Source organism: Sinohyriopsis cumingii, chromosome 18 (genome assembly GCF_028554795.1).
Source record: "Sinohyriopsis cumingii isolate HCF-2022 chromosome 18, ASM2855479v2, whole genome shotgun sequence".
Taxonomy (NCBI): Eukaryota; Metazoa; Mollusca; class Bivalvia; order Unionida; family Unionidae; genus Sinohyriopsis; species Sinohyriopsis cumingii.
In genome coordinates this window covers 3,591,129-3,607,879 of record NC_142978.1, presented here as the reverse complement: position 1 = coordinate 3,607,879, position 16,751 = coordinate 3,591,129, and the positions used below count along the sequence as shown (strand labels likewise).

Sequence of the window (16,751 nt, the reverse complement as noted above, 5' to 3'; positions counted from 1 at the left end):
TGTGTGTGTGTGTGTGTGTGTGTGTGTGTGTGTGTTTGTAAGCGCTCACGTACGTTTGTGTGGATAGTAGATTATTGGGTTATGTAAGAGCTTAGGTTGGTTGGTGTGAATAGTAGATTAGGGTTTCATTTTAATGCTTTGCGTGTGTGGATAGTAGATTCGGGGTTCGTTTATTGCTGTTTCACGTATGTGGATAGTAGATCATATGAAATGAGAAAAGTAGGGGATGTTTTCCTTCACGTCCGCGTGTTTTAAGTGATAATCGAGGTAATATCAATTTTGTTTTAGGAGATGTTTTCCTTCACGTACGCGCTTTAACTATAAGAACCCACAAGGTTTGATGTTCGAACCATTCTACGGAATAATAAAAACGAAGATGGTGGTTGCAAGTGAGTTGTTCAACAACTTGGTAGATATATACAATTGGATAATGGATGGTATCTATGTAGTGGAGAGACTAGAGAAAGAATGGAAGATAGCAGAGTATCTGGACTACGCTAAATCCCTAAACGTAGCAAAGAAGTGATAGCAGAAATGATAGAAGAGGAGGAAAAGAGATTGAGAGGTATGATAAATCCCACCTATGTCAGGGTGGGAAGCCTAAAGGAAGCCCTTGACAATGCAAGCAAAGTCAGGTGCTTTCTTGAAAATATGTCACATGGGACAGAGTGCTCTTTTGTGGAGAGAGGTCAGGACAGACTGAAGAAAGGAGAGGAGTTGATGAGAAAAGTGATGGAGGTAGAGGTAAAGAAGATTAAAGAGAGATGGAATAAAGAAAGAAAAGATCAGGAAAACAAAAAGAAACAGGCAGATTTTGAGAGGCTCAATCAGAATTGGATCAAAGTCCAGGAAAAGTTTAGAGCCTTGGGCCATCCAGACTGGATGCCAGAGGAGAAAAAGAAGAAGAAATGAATAATGGTAAAAGTGAGGAGTTGGTGGAAGAAGTGGAGGAGTTAGAAAAAGAAGAAGAAGAAGAAGAAGAAGAAGAAACCCAAAGGCCCTTTTCAGGGCCACCCACATTTCTCGAAAAGAGATTGACTTTCCATTGCCTACCCTTTTTTTTTAAAAAAATAGGGTCCCAACCCTATTCCATTTCCCCTTGATGCTCAACAGGCCCAAACGTCTTTTTTTTCCAATGTTAAATTCCCTTGAGGCTAAACAGGCCCAGGGTTTTTTGCCCATGTTAAATTTCCATTGAGGCTAAACAGGCCCAGGGTGGTTAATGTTAAATTTCCATTGAGGCTAAACAGACCCAGGGGGGTCTGTAATGCTAATTCCCCTTGAGGCTAATCTAACCCCATATACTACTGCTGTCACTAATTGCATGACGGGAAACTGACAAGATCGTATTACTTGTATCGCGTGTGTTTGGCTGAGAGAGAGAGAGAGAGAGAGAGAGAGAGAGAGAATAAACTGTCTGGATATAGCATTATGGCTCAGAGAATTAATCTTGATAGATGTTTTTTTCTTTTGCTCCTTGTGTCTGTCCCCTTTCTCCATTAGGACGACAATATCATAACTGTGGCAAGACTTTGGAACCTCTAGTATACATTTATATAATCAAAGTGTCGCCATCACGAAACACCGGAAGGCAAACTCGAACAAAATCCAATCGTCGAGTATTAACCTTTTATAGTTAGGTCCACTAGAATCATGTAAGTTGTTAATGGCTGAACTCAAGATTATGTGTCAGCTATAAAGTATCATATACATGTTACCCTCTTTGAAAAACAATACATATTTGTTTTGTGAAAAACCATGAATTAAGTAAAATAAAATAATAGCTTAGGAATTGATCTGAACTCTAAATTCACGGATAATAACCATGTACGTTCTGTAGTCAGTTTGATTAGAAAATAAATTTCAATTTAAGTTTAGATTTTTTATTTTTAGCAGATAACGTGCCACAGCTGAAATTCCTAATCAAACTGGCAATTTTGCCAAGACATTCTTGGTTATACATTGCAAGTCACTGTGGAAAAAAAATGCCATATTCAACTGTCATTAGTTCATTTTTTATCTGAAAAACGTTTGCAAATGTTACTGTGATACGCGTCTTACACATACTACACAATATAAAATTACCCACAAAACTGGTAAGGATAGACCCGATTAGTATTAGGAATTCCCTTGCTCAATATGCCGTCTGAAAAATATCATACTTATAACTGCAAAATTAAATTCACACCCATGCTTGAAACAGCTGAGTTTTGTGGTATAAAGGCTCTTAATTATCATTTTTTTTAATTTAGAGCAAATTATTTTCTCAGCAGAAAAAATACATTAATTAAAAAATGTGAAAGGATATACCACTCGATTCTATATATATATATATATATATATATATATATATATATATATATATATATATATATATATATATATATATATATATATATATATATATATATATATATATATATATATATATATATATTAACGTATTTTAATAAAAGACCCTAAAATCCCATCATTTCAAAGATGTACTGCCTGACAAGATTACGGTTTTATCATAGGGAGAGTACCAACTTAGATCAAGTAGAACTTCAAAATAAATTAACTGCAAACTTGACCTTAGTGTTTCTATTTATTTACGGTTCCTTATACTGAGACCTTTTAAAGTGTGCAATAAATCTTGTACGTTGGCCAAAATTCTCCCGTTGACTCTCGTGCAATGAAGTGAAAGCGTATTCATGCAGCTTAAGAACTGCTCAGTATAATGATACGTTAGTTATACGTGGTACATTCTTTATCAGACACATTCAGCACAACAGTAAAGTTTGCTGAGAACTGTTGTTTCTATGAAAGTATGTACGTCTGTCTGTGTGTGGTTTATTTGTCTGTTCATCTGCTGCTGAGGTAGCGAACATATATTAAAATATGACGGTCAACTTGAGACCATGTCGTATCTTCATCTGTGTGATCTCAATAAATAATGCGTGCCTAAGGTACAAGGCACGACTGACATTTCCGTGCGTAAAATGCCATTAAATTTACCAGTATATTGCTCAATAACTGTAGTCGTAAAAGTCGTCTTTCGGAACCAATATATATTGCTTTCACAGTAATGTTAAGAACAACAATTACTCTTGTTTTAGTTTTTGTTATTTTACTTGATATTTCAAAACAATGGTTTGTATATTTTTATTTCAATATCTTTTCGTTTTAGTTACATACATGCATACATACATACAGGGGCCCCGAGTGGCCGAGTGGTCTAAAGCGATCTCCGTTACAGATCACTGCCATCTCACCGCTATCTGCGTGGGTTCGAGTCTAGGATTCGGCCAATGGTGGTATGTGAGAAAGCTTGCCAGTAGCTTCTCTTGGGTCGGTGGTTCTTCCCGGGGTTTTCCCTGGTTCTTCCTCCACCATTAATACTGGCCGCCATGCATAGCCTATCATGTGCTGACAAATGGCGTTAAACCCAACAACAACAACATCAACATACATACATACATACATGTGCGTGTTGTGTTATGTTGTTTTATTACGATTTTTTAACGTACCTTTAACAATGTTTCAGTCATATCGTTACGATATCTGCAGTGTGGCAGTTTATAGTGATGTCTAGCACTGGGGTATCATGCCGCAGACATGGAGCATGATGTCCCACCCAGTGACATTATTCAGACACCAGGTCGACCAGTACTAACACTAACCTCTTAATGCTGAGCGAACAGCGAGGCATATGTTAGTACGATCAGTACATACATACATACATACATACATACATACATACATACATACATACATACATACATACATACATATTTTAATTTCACACATTTATGAAATCTTGCGAGAAAGCAACAAGTGTCATCTAAGGTAGTAAACGTTGTCTCAGATCCTACCCAGGAAATGTTAGAGTCTATGAAAAAGGACAAGTTACTTGAAATTGCCAGAAAGTATGCTATCTCGGAAGTCAAATCATCTTTAACAAAGTAGGAAACATTTTTTTTAAAAATTGCTAAGGCTTTTTTTCGAAAAGAGGTTTATTTCGCTAATAGCGCATTAGGTTTGATTAGTAGATCCTTTTCTGGCTTAAACGGGAGATTTAAAAAATTAAAATCTATATATAATCTATTTAATAAACATTCAGCTTCAGAAGGAAATGTTGGAAATGAAGAGATAAAACACAGAAATACAAGTTCAAATAGAGGGAAAAAGGGAGAGGCAAAGAGAAAAATAAGAGCTAGAGAAGCGAAATAAATGCAGATGCGGAGAGAAGAACGGGTAATACAAATATTAAGAAGAAAGGAGAATGTATCATACATTACTAGAATGGCCAAGACAACATTAGATCTTTTTATTACGAAGTGTACTTTCTGGCAAATGTTATGAAGTCTACACTTTACTCTTGGTACAAACAGTTTCTGATTCTGATGGGCTTATGGAATGTACCGTGAAGGGTCGTGAGTTGCGACCTGACCAACCAATGCAGAGAAAGAATGGGATGGGTGGAACCATCGGACATTTTAATATTTAAAATATGATCTGTTTTTAGAACCAAAGCATTGCATAGATTGCAATATGTGTGCTTCTAAACCAATTATTTTTATTGTACACTCTCGACAGGCTATTGCAACTTTATATATTTGGTATTGTGAACACTAAAAATCCCATTGAAAGTGCACACCTAACCGTTACGACGACACTTAGGTTCTAGTACTTTGCCTGGAGTGAATTTAGTTTGAAGGCCTTCATTATGCCGAAATTCTTTTTCACACTTTAACTTCATATATTTCCACGTATTTAACCCTCTATGCATGAGAGAGAGAGAGAGAGAGAGAGAGAGAGAGACAGATAGACAGAAAGGGAAAGCAGATAATATTCGATATAATTCTCTACCGTGTTCAATTAATTTAGAAAAAAGGAGATTATTAATAGTTTTCCTCTTTAATAAATCAGTGAAGATATATCATTGAAATATATAAGTGATAGTTTAATGTTGAAATAATGTTCATTGATTCCTATTAATACACAAAGGACAGATTACAATTTGATATACCAACCCTATTTATATATCAAATTGCTTCATACCAACACATTAAAAGCCATGTTATGTATACACATATAGATAGAGATAGATATATAAAAATGTAAGAAAAGTTTTGATACGATAATGGCAGTCACGCAAATAAAAATAATCTTGCGTTTGATAAATAGTTGCTGGTATCAAGAAAAACAAGTTTAGCCTTTGTCTTAAGCAATCTCAGTTTATAACTAGCCCTTGCTTTCAAATTCAGACAATGTTTGTAAAATGAGTATTTATCATAGACACTATTAACCCAATTTCCTGTCTTCATGAGATGTAGATATTTTGTACAAGACGCCGAATAGAGTATTGGACTGAAAGTTAATGCTGTTGAACTTTTTGGTGGTGGAAAGTAGAATAGAATATGGTTCTTGTTTTCGAAAACAACATAATGATGATCCATGAATATCTTTACACTAAAATCGTATATATATGGGATTCATCTTTTTTGACAATTTCGATCAACAGTGATAAGAAGAGTGATTTATTGGATACCTTAAATGTCAATAAAGCATTTTATCCTGTCCTGAACCTCTTGAAATCAAGATTGTTACTGAGTTTTTATGGTATCACAAACTTACCTACATAAAACTTTAGACTATATATTAATCGTTATCTTTCCAAATTGAGACACATTACCCAAATCTAATACATGCATGCCATATGAGAAAAACAGGTACCAAAAGATGGTCAATACTTCATTAGTAAACACTTTGCTGTTATTGCATGAACACTGCGTTAGTGTTTGATACGAGTGGTTTGTTGACTTTAATCATGTTCAAACATTGTCACAGAAGATGCTAAGAATAGGACATTGGGCTTCCAAATATACCTTTTTTGCATGCAGTGTATGTCTGTTGGAAATGAAAATCGTATAAGAAAACCAATTATTCGTGGTTTACCATCTAAAGTGAAAAATATATGAAACGTTTGGGTTCAATATCCCCCACGCACACCACCAATGTACCGACAATCCTTTGTAAGATATTTACTCTTTAATATTTGCCATCAGCGTCAACCTTTTCCTCGCGTACAATGGAAACGTTTGCACGTAGCCAACTGTTCATGACCCTTATAGTTGCATTATGCCATCCGCGGCGAGTGCCAAGCGAGAAAAAATTATCACATTCTTTATCTGCAGCCTAATATGGTTCCGTTAATATTTGTATGAATTCACGATGATATTCAAAGGAAGGATATTGTTTGTTCTTCTGTCCATCACTACACTCTACACCATTCAATGTTAGGAGCAAAAGCCAATTGTTAAGCACGTTTATATAATTATGCAGATCACCTGATCAGAACTCCAGTGATGAAAGCTATTGCAAGTTTTACACACACAGATATATATATATATATATATATATATATATATATATATATATATATATATATATATATATATATATATGCGTGTGTGATCAAGCTCGTGCGAAATCTAGAATGCAAAATCTAGAAAAAATATGATGTCCGTGACGAAGGGATTACTAATGTCACATCAACAATCACTAGTGATGCAGGTAATATCAATATTTTTCCAAAGCATCAGACTCTTTCTTCTTTGATAGGTTTTTAGTCACCCATCCTGATTACTATATGAATTGTCAGTAAATGTCAATGAAACATATAATTAATCCATACGATCGAGTATCAGCTCTACATTATTTTTTATGTCTTGCCATCATCGTCAACAATTTTATTAACCTTCGGTTAAAGTCTTTATTTTGTGCATATATTGAAATCCCAAGATTCATATGCTTGTGTTCATGAATCATAACGAAGCTAATCTAATTCATTCGGCCACTCGAGTGTTCACCCCATCTGTAGTGAGTCTTAGTCCCCAATTTTATTTCTTTCAAAGTCACGGAAGTTGTTTCAAGTTTGTTGTGATAGACCGTTTAGCATTTGGATAAATGTCTCAGTGAAATAAAATTGATGTTATTTCAAACGTTCTTGTTTGCTAATAGTTGAAGCTATGACCATTCGTTCTGCGACGGCATCTCTCCACGATTTGACCTGGAATGCACGTCATAGTGAAATGATGAAAATGATGAAAACAAAGGGAAATGTACAAAATATTTTTTTTCTCAGTCCCCAAAACACAAATGGTATTACAAACACCAACTACTAGCCCACGGATAAAAGATTACATGTATGGAGTTACACACTCCATCACCAGCACACTTGGCTCCCAGTCACACTGGTCAATCAAGCAGTCAGTATTCCAGGTTGGTCAATCAAGTAATCAACACCCACCAATCTCGGTCAGCAACGCCTGATCACCTACTACTCGACAAGCAACACTGTTTACTCAGCTCTACGGCTGCTATGGTTCAGCTTCACAACTGCTATGGTCAACCTTTCGTTAGCTCTGCAGATGATATCACGTTGACTCTGATCACTCCGAAAACTTTGATCACTTTGATCACCCCTGTCATTCTGATCAGCAATACAGCTGCGTCTCCGATAACTTTAGTCAGCTGAAAATACATCTAACACTGTGTACGATGCATGACACGTGCAAATACGATAAAACGTAATTACGTTATATACGGTAAGCTACACAGATTACACTGTCAGCACAATAATTGCATACATAACAAAACACAAGTTCAGAAGTGAACCTAACCGTGCCCGACAAGAATCATACAGTACTAAACGTGTCTTGAAAATGCAACTTTATATATTGCTAATATAAATCTCTTCCTAAGTCACAAACGAGAATAGAAAATGTTTGCATGCCTCTACTTAAGCCGAAGCTACATAGCAAATATACCAAAATAAACGTGATAGTGCAATAGTTATAACTTGTAAACAAGAAATTAATAAGTCACATACCTCCACAACTGAAGATGTGCAAGTCCTTAAAGTAGACAGCTCACTGAGAAGACGTTCCGTAAATATTTTCACCTACGGTGAGGTATTTATACACAGACGAAAGCACTTCATAAATCACCCTCGATTATCGTTGTAAACAAAACAAGAAACCCGAGTACGTGCATTTAAAAAAAAAAAGGATTTATAAAATTCCTTGACAGAAAACTCAACAGTATTACCTTTCTACAGCTATGCATATATTTTACTTCCCTTGCTCACAAAAAATAAAACAAAACAAGAATTAGGAAAACTGTACATTTCTGTCCTGATGTTTTCTACTTGAAGGTGTATTCATAGTTGTCATTGATTGCACGAACGTGTTCACATTGGATATACTTGTTATCCTGGGTGGACACAAGGCAATTATCAACTTTGTGATATTCGTAAGTATAAAGTAATTTTGAGAAGTTACACAATATTTAATATTATTTTAATTCGTCAGTATTGGATTAAGCATACAAACCTTAGCTTTGAAATATGAAGTAGTTGATAGTTGTTTGTTTTATAAAGTCTTGAAGGGAAGCACTTTTCTTTGAAGCTATCAGCAACCATCATCTTTAATATGAATCAGATACGTTGCCGTAGTTCTACATCCGCTATTACGTTGCCACATCTTCACCCTTAGTGTAAATACTCTACTACTACTTGGCAAATCTTAAAGTAGACTTCAAAATCTGTATTAGGTTTTCATATTTAGGAGATAGCAGCTTATAGGGCTTCCTTTTGTATATGCATGTAACCTTGTGGAGGAATAATAATTCTGAACGTTTTGTAGCAAAGACAGGAAGTAATGTCGAAGATATTAAATAAAAATAGAAATTTGCATACGTATATTTTTGGTAGCAATTTGTAACTAATCCTGTGATTATCGCGGAACCTCTGTTGCCCCGGACAGATGTAGATGAAACATTGGGTACATGAGAGAGTACATTGAATGTACAACAAGTAGGTTAAAAATAAATAGTAAACCACTTTTCATCCCTGTCTACCCTTACCATTTCAAAAGCAGTTTGACACCATATCTCTGTAAGTTTCCATTTCGCAAAAAATACATTGTAAGCGGACATAATTTTCATATCTAATTATATATCATTATGAAACCCCTCTCTATGGATAGAAACGTAGACCGGCTTACATTAGTTAACATGGTGAATTATTAGTAATTAGTTAGGGTTAGTCAGGTATATATTTAATAAGATACTTTATTGGATTTTGTTTTACCGAGGTCAATTTCTGTAAAGAATAAATTCTGTAAACTCTTGGTTCTCGCGACATAAGGCTAAATGTATCGCTATTAGTTTGACAATATATAATCCCTCAAAGTGTGTGTGTGTGTGTGTGTGCGCGCCAGTAGTTGTTAAATAAAATTTTAACGAGCCTAGAGTGTTTAAAGATTGCGTGCAGTAAAATGTCCCCTTTATTATATTACTATAGTTGAATTATTAATATTATTAATATTATTATTATTATTATTATTATTATTATTATTATTATTGCAGTCACCAAGAATAAATTGAAGCCATATATAAATCTCAGCACAGTTATCTTGTCTCATGTCCTTTACCATGAATGAATGCTCAGACCAAACTGATCCTTTCAGGATTAATCTAACCGATCTAAATTACATATTGTTGGAATTCGATGCCCAGGACTAACCTCACTTGCTCTCACATAGACTTATTTATGTCCACAGCTCAGATTTCGGAATTGTAGAAAGTGACATCTATGAAATATTTCCAAGATCTGAAGATCAGGTCTGATCAATTTCCGTTCATGTTGCATGCTTTTAGTTTATTCAGAGTTGTAATCTGGTCAAAATATTATATAGTTTTTACATCGGCCTTCATGTATGCTAGCTCGGAGTAACATTCTATTGTAATATTAAAATTTCACCTTTTTTCATTTTATGCACCGTTAAAAACTGTTACTAGAAGGCAGAAATAGAGTAATTAGATATTTTCTAATTATCGCAAATATCAGATAACTATGTACTGAATCCAACATGATATATATTAACGATCATAGTTTATTACATGGATTTCAGTAAAATTTGTATATATTTCATCATAATGGATCGCTTATTGTGATAATATTTTACTGTCCGTAACTTTTTTACCAATATTCAGTGCAATACGTGATGCAGCCTTTACAAGACGGTATCATTGCCCTTCCCTATCAAATACCAGTTCAAACAGGGGTATCGTCCAGTCAACAATCACAGAAAAAACAATTATATACGCTCATGTAATCAAAATATTTTAAATATGTTGTATGTATGTATTGCTTGCGCATTTTTCTGCTCCATTAATATTCAAAATAGAAATTTAGTTAATGGGTCTTTTGGGAGTGTTACTTTCATGAGTCGTACTTGTGAGTATATTTCCCATATTCAGTATCTATAACGTATTGTCTCAGCTAAATTTGGCGACCGTTTGAATGTTAGTAATGCAGGAAATAACCAGAAGACACCAAAATTGGTCGATATTAGTTTGACTTCATAAACAGAAAGCTTGTGAAAATGTGACTTGGGGTTACAAAAAATATAATTGTTCTCTAAAATCAAACTGTGTCTCATATTTAATAGTCACTGCAGTGGCTGAAATATTTTAAATGGTATACATCATCATCAGCATCATTGGCGACTCAGTCTCGAAAGACCATGCGAATAGCGCCCTTGGGGTGTTGTCTGTCTCTGTTGGCATCGTCTGCTGTGGATGTGCAGGCCTATACGTGAGTGACAGTCCCTATTGCAGTTGGTGCAGATATACTGGGAAGTCTGCGTTACTGTGGTTGCTGCCGCGTTCTTCTTTTTCTTACGTTTCTCTGCCGCCAACTGGCCTCTCCTCGCATCAGCGACTGATATGCCATTGTTTACCATCAGTCTCCAGGTGCCTCGGTCCTCGGCCAGCTCTTCCCAGCCATCGGGTGAAATTTTGCATGCCTTCATGTCCCTCTTGCACACATCTTTGAAACGGAGTGAGGGGCGTCCGACTCTTCCCATGCCAGTGGCCAGCTGTCTATATAGGATGTCCTTTGGCAGCCTTCCATCCTCCATGCGTCGCACCTGACCCAGCCATCGAAGGCGGCGTTTAATCAGCAGGGAGTACATGCTGGGGGTACTTGCACGCTGCAGGATCTCGCTGTGTTGAACACGGTCTTGTCAGCTGATTTTCAGGATGCGTTTTAGGCACCGTATATGGAAGGAGTTGAGCCGGTGTTCTTGCCTCATGTAGGTACTCCAGGTCTCACTTCCATATAGAAGGGTGCTGAGAACTCAGGCCTGGTAGACTCGGACCTTGCTGTGCTCCGCCAGCGCGTTGTTTTCCCACACCCTCTTCGTTAATCGAGCCATGATGGTGTTTGCCTTTCCAAGCTTCTGTCCAGCTCCATATCAATCGAGAGAGTGTTGCTGATAGTTGACCCTAGGTAGGTAAAGTTGGTGACTGCTTCCAGGGTGACACCGTTGATTTTGATGGAAGGGGCAATGGTGGTATCTTGCACGCTGACATTTGTTTTTTCCGAGCTGATGGTGAGACCAAACTGCATGCAGGCAACAGCAAAACGGTCTCCCAGTCTCTGGAGGGCTTCCTTGGTGTGGGCCACAAGAGCTGCGTCATCTGCAAAAAGCATCTCCCTGTTGAGCACAGCTCTCACTTTGGTAAATGGTATAACATGCCTTGTAATCGTACAATCTTAAAGGTTTGATGTTGAGTTTACCGCAAAGAGCGGGCGCTACAGGGCTAGTGAACCTTAATAACCCGACAATAATCTGGCTAATACAGTATTATCTCGGCCAAATGGACACAAAAATAGCTTTTAAGTTTGATTCTGAAGTCCTAAACCATTGCTCAGAGATAATTAGCGTATTTGGATGCAGACCAGGAGATTTTCTTCAAAGAATAGAAAATGAATTTACAAAGGTAATGAGACAGATGTTATATATCTATATATTTTTTCCTTAATAGTTTTGTAAATTTCTCCTGTCCACCCACACTTTCGCAAATAAAAATATACCGGCCAGCAGATCATTTGGTTTGAAGAATACCTAGTTATACGTCTGAGACTTGCCTCTACTAGGAAATCTAACCGAATGCAGCAAATGTAAAATCCTTTGTGACTAGTTGACCTATATTTCCAGACGGATATTCATGACTGAATTGTGTATCTAAATCTTAGTTTTTATACGATGACCTTGCAATGTAATGTAAACGAAAACAGAATGAAACGTCATTTTTCAATGGATCCGATACATAAAAAGAGCATGAGAAAATGTAAGAACCTAATAAATATAAGGGAAAAAATGGAAATATGTAGCTAATCCTCCTGTAAATATGGTTGTTTGATTTACATATTACTTCATTGGGATATTAATTATATATAAGCAACCGATATGGCGATATCTATATTTGTTCTGAATTTGATGTAATCTATCACGGGACGATTAGTTTTCAGGCACAAATCATCATGTCATGGGTTGAATGGGCTGACGATATGCTCGGGATGAAGCGACACCAAATAGAAGTTTTCAAACTCTCTCAGAATACATATGTGTGTGTGTGTGATTTGGATTTTTAACGTAGCTTTTAACAATGTTTCAGTCATATCGCTACGATGTTTGCAGTGTGGCAGTTTATAGTGATGTCTAGCACTGGGACATCATGCCGCAGACATGTGACATGATGTCCCACCCAATCAAATTATCCTGAAACCGGGCCGACCAGACCTAACACTAACCTCTTAATGCTGAGCGCCAAAGGAGACAGCTGTTAGTAAAATGTTTGTAAGTCTTTGGTATGACTCGGCTGGGGATCGAACCCACGACCTCCCGCATCTGAGGCGGACGATCTAACCACTAGGCCACCGGAGCGGTTCAGAATACAGATAGTAATCTCGTAGAGATGACGTTCCCAAGCCATATCTATTATAAGTACGTCAACCATACTCACAACTAGAATTACTATTACACCTACAGTCCTGGAGAAAGTGGTATGTACTCCGTCCTGCTTCAAGCAACCGATATGGCAAATAATTCTAAGACTGCCTGGCATCTTGTTCTCTATGACCAGTTTTCAATATTAACTTGACTGAAGTGAACGGCAGCAAGCTTTTTGTAGTTTTAGCAGTTCCTCATACTGGTTACATGTGGCAGACTGCTAAGAATGGAACAAATACAGAGATAACCGTGGAATGGACGAACCATTTTGCAAACATATTCATCTCAGACGGTAAGCTGTTGCATAAAGTCGAAGACTATCCCATTCAGTTCCAAAATATTGAAAGAGACGGAAGATATCGAAGTCAAAAATAAGCCTATATATATATATATATATATATATATATGTGTGTGTGTGTGTGTGTGTGTGTGTGTGTGTGTGTGTGTGTATCCTTGTCCGTTACATTGTTCATTTAATTATTCACTTGTCTGATATATCGTTACCTGTGACAAAACCTGTATATTTGTTTATAAAAGCAAAATTCGGTTATAAATGTGACCCATCTCGAAGTGATTTTACATATGATAATTGTATCTTTTGTATTATATTTAATTTGAAGAATGTTAACATCTTTACATTTTATTTTTATCTTGTACATTGTGAGGGGTTTATCTTCCAAAAGTGTTGTGCCTAGACCATCTTTACAGTTGTCGAAGTTACCTTTTACTGGTCACCAGATAGGCAAGGTTACTGCGTTTCTATCACACAATGCTACATATATACATTCAATTAATTGTATTTTAACAACGGTTGTGGTCTTACTTCGTTCCATATTTATTTGTTTATCAAGCACAATCAACATTAGGATTATGTTCATTTCATGTTTCTTTGCTACTCATTCAAAAACATACATTTCGTACTATCAGTTTCTTAATTACAAGACCTATGCATGAATCAAAACACTGTAATAACCTTGCTCTAATTTTTGTCAGTTTGAACAAATATCTGACAATTATCTATTGCATTTATACAAATGAGTTTTAATATCTTATGATTATTGTGCGCGAATTTCGTCTAGCATTATTATTAGATCTCATTACTACAATAATTTGATAATTAGGTTTTTTAAAATACCTTTAGCGAAAAGTGACATAATATTTACACGAAGGTTTTGGAATCACTGATAAATGGAATAAGAAAAACAATGAAAAAGATTCAGTTCGAAGATTAGGGCTTCAAATAAATGTTTACCTTCAAATCGAACAACTCTTGTGATAGAAAAATTGTTTCTTCATTTCATACGGTTATGAATACAACGCAGATGGCACGTGGCTCTGCTAAAAGACAACTATGTCTTGCAAATCATCGAACAGTGTTTGTTTCTCTCCATCATAAAATATTTATAAATCTCCAAGCTTCAAAACAAAGTATTGGAATATTCAGTACTCTCCAACACTTAAGAGCCAACTGACGCCTTTTTTTGAAAAGAAGGTCACATCCATATGTAGACAAGGTTGAATAGGTGCAGTGTCCCACAACGTGTAAAATAAAACTATACACATATATAAATGGATCCAGCAAGGGATCACTTTTGTCAGGGATTGATTAAGATAAATGTAATAAACTGACTACGAACGATGCTAAGCTAGTATATAGCTAGCCTAAGCGCTTTCGACTCTTAATAAGTCTTTTTCAAAGGCAAATACTAAATATAAACAAGACAAACAAATAAAACAGATAAACCGTTGTCTTTGTAAAACTTTACATGACTATGACTCATTGCGCATGTGTACAATTTGGTGCATAATATACTTGTGTAAAGCACTATTACTTGAGATGCATTTAATTTCAAAGGTTTATTTTGCTTGTTGTGAATGGTTCTGTATACCTAAACTGTTTAACTATGTTCTACACAAGTATAAACCTTTATATTGTTAAACCATTAATCAAATTATGTTATAGAAGCAGGATGTCCTCATCACCAAAGCCATGGGAGGAGTGGAATGCTGGACAGGCCACAGACATTTTCGAACTACCTTAAAGCTGTGCATTGCCCCACATCACCCAAGGCGTCCTAAGCTTGTGCGCACATCATTCAAAATTGTCAAACACCTGAAGCCTTCCACCCAGCTCAATTTCCAGAAGAGCTTAGGTGACAAGCTGTCCACCAGCGGACCTATACGTGGAAATGCGTCCGAGAAATAAAACAACCTCAGGGACATTATAAGAGAAACAGCTTTGGCGACTCTGGGCCCCGTGAAGCAAACCCATCAAGACTGGTTTGACGAGAACAACGGAGCCATTGAAGATCTGCTTGCCAGAAAAAAACAAAGCATTCATTAACTGGCAGAATGACACAAACTCCATCCCCAAAAATAGCGCTTCAAATCCTATTAAGCTAAGGCGCAGAGAGAAATCAGCAAGATGCATGACTTTAGGTGGGAAAGAAAAGCTGATGAAGAGCAACGCTATGCCGATACTAAAACAACGAAGAGTTATACAACGTCATCAAGTCAATATTCAGCCCTTCACTGTCTGGCTCTGTCCCCTAGCTTGCTGCAGATGTCAGTGCACTAATAAAGGACATGGCTGGCATTAAGGACTGATGGAACGAACAATTTAGTCAGCTCCTTAACCTACCCTCACCAGTCAGCCAATTTGTTCCTGACAAAATACCCCAACATAGACGTACTGTGGGTAGTACTCAAGAAGCTTAGGTGTACTCATCCGGCTCTTCCACAATGACATGAACCATCTGAAGAATTCCCAGTATATAATGGTGTCAAACAGAGCGTTGTACTCGCTCCGGAACTCTTCAACCTCTTCTTCACACAGGTACTGTTCAATGTCATCCGTGACCTTCACCATGGTATTTACATTAGATATCGCTAGGAAGACTCATCACTGAAGCACACTTTGCAGATGGCTGTCCCCTTATGGCCCGTGAAGTGACTCACCTACAGATAATCGTGGACAGGTTCTTTGAAGCCTCCAACATATTTGGACTCACAATTAGTCTGGAAAGGACAGAAGTTCTCTTCCAGCACACCCCAAACACTGTCACATCACAACCATGCATCACCATTGGCGACACGCAGCTGAAGTATGTATACCGTTTCAAATACATTGGCAGCAAAATATCCAGTGATGGCTCCCTGGACAAAGAGATCGGTCCTAAAAAAACCAAAACGCCAGTCAAGCACTCGGACGACTTGCAACACACGGATATACGCTTGTCAACAAAGAAAAAAGTGTGCAATACAGTTTTCCTCAAGTCTCTTTTTTATGGCTGTGAAACGTGGACTGTCTACCAAAGGCCTATCATTCAGCTGGAACAATTCGACCAGCCCTCCCTGAGATCCATCATGCGGATCAAGTGGCAGGACCGAATCATCAACCCGGAAGTCCTAGAGCCAACACGACAAGCATCGAAGCCAAACTAATCCAGGCACATCTTCATTGGACTGGACATGTCATCGGCATGGATCAAAACAGAATCCCAAAACAGCTGTTCTTTAGCGAGGTATCCCAGAGCAACCGAAACCAGGACAGCCCTCGCAAGAGGTACAAAGACAATTTTAAGACGCACATCAAATGGACAGACCTTCAATCTCACCAGCTCGAGCTCGCTGACTCAGACAGAAGCCACCAGAAAAGCCTATTCAACCTTCGAGATTGACCGCCGCCAGCGTCTAGCTGAAGCTCGTGAGAGACGTCACAGATCTGTATCCCAGCCATCCCCAACCAATGATGTCCCATGCCCCACCTGCAACCGCTTGTATGCATCGGACGTTATGAATCCGAAGCCACATGCGCGCAGATTGCACAACTTGTCTTCCTCGGCTCAATATATATATATATATATATATATATATATAGAGAGAGAGAGAGAGAGAGAGAGA

At 37.2% G+C, this 16,751-nt stretch overlaps 1 protein-coding gene across 1 annotated transcript; it reads left to right on the top strand.

The window, feature by feature from the left end:
• Nucleotides 1-15,785: 15,785 nt before the first annotated feature.
• On the top strand, nucleotides 15,786-16,292 carry LOC149775980 (uncharacterized). The gene has a single exon (XM_089942567.1). The coding sequence runs from the start codon at nucleotides 15,786-15,788 to the stop codon at nucleotides 16,290-16,292; it is 507 nt and encodes a 168-aa protein (XP_089798693.1).
• The last annotated feature ends 459 nt before the right edge of the window (nucleotides 16,293-16,751 follow it).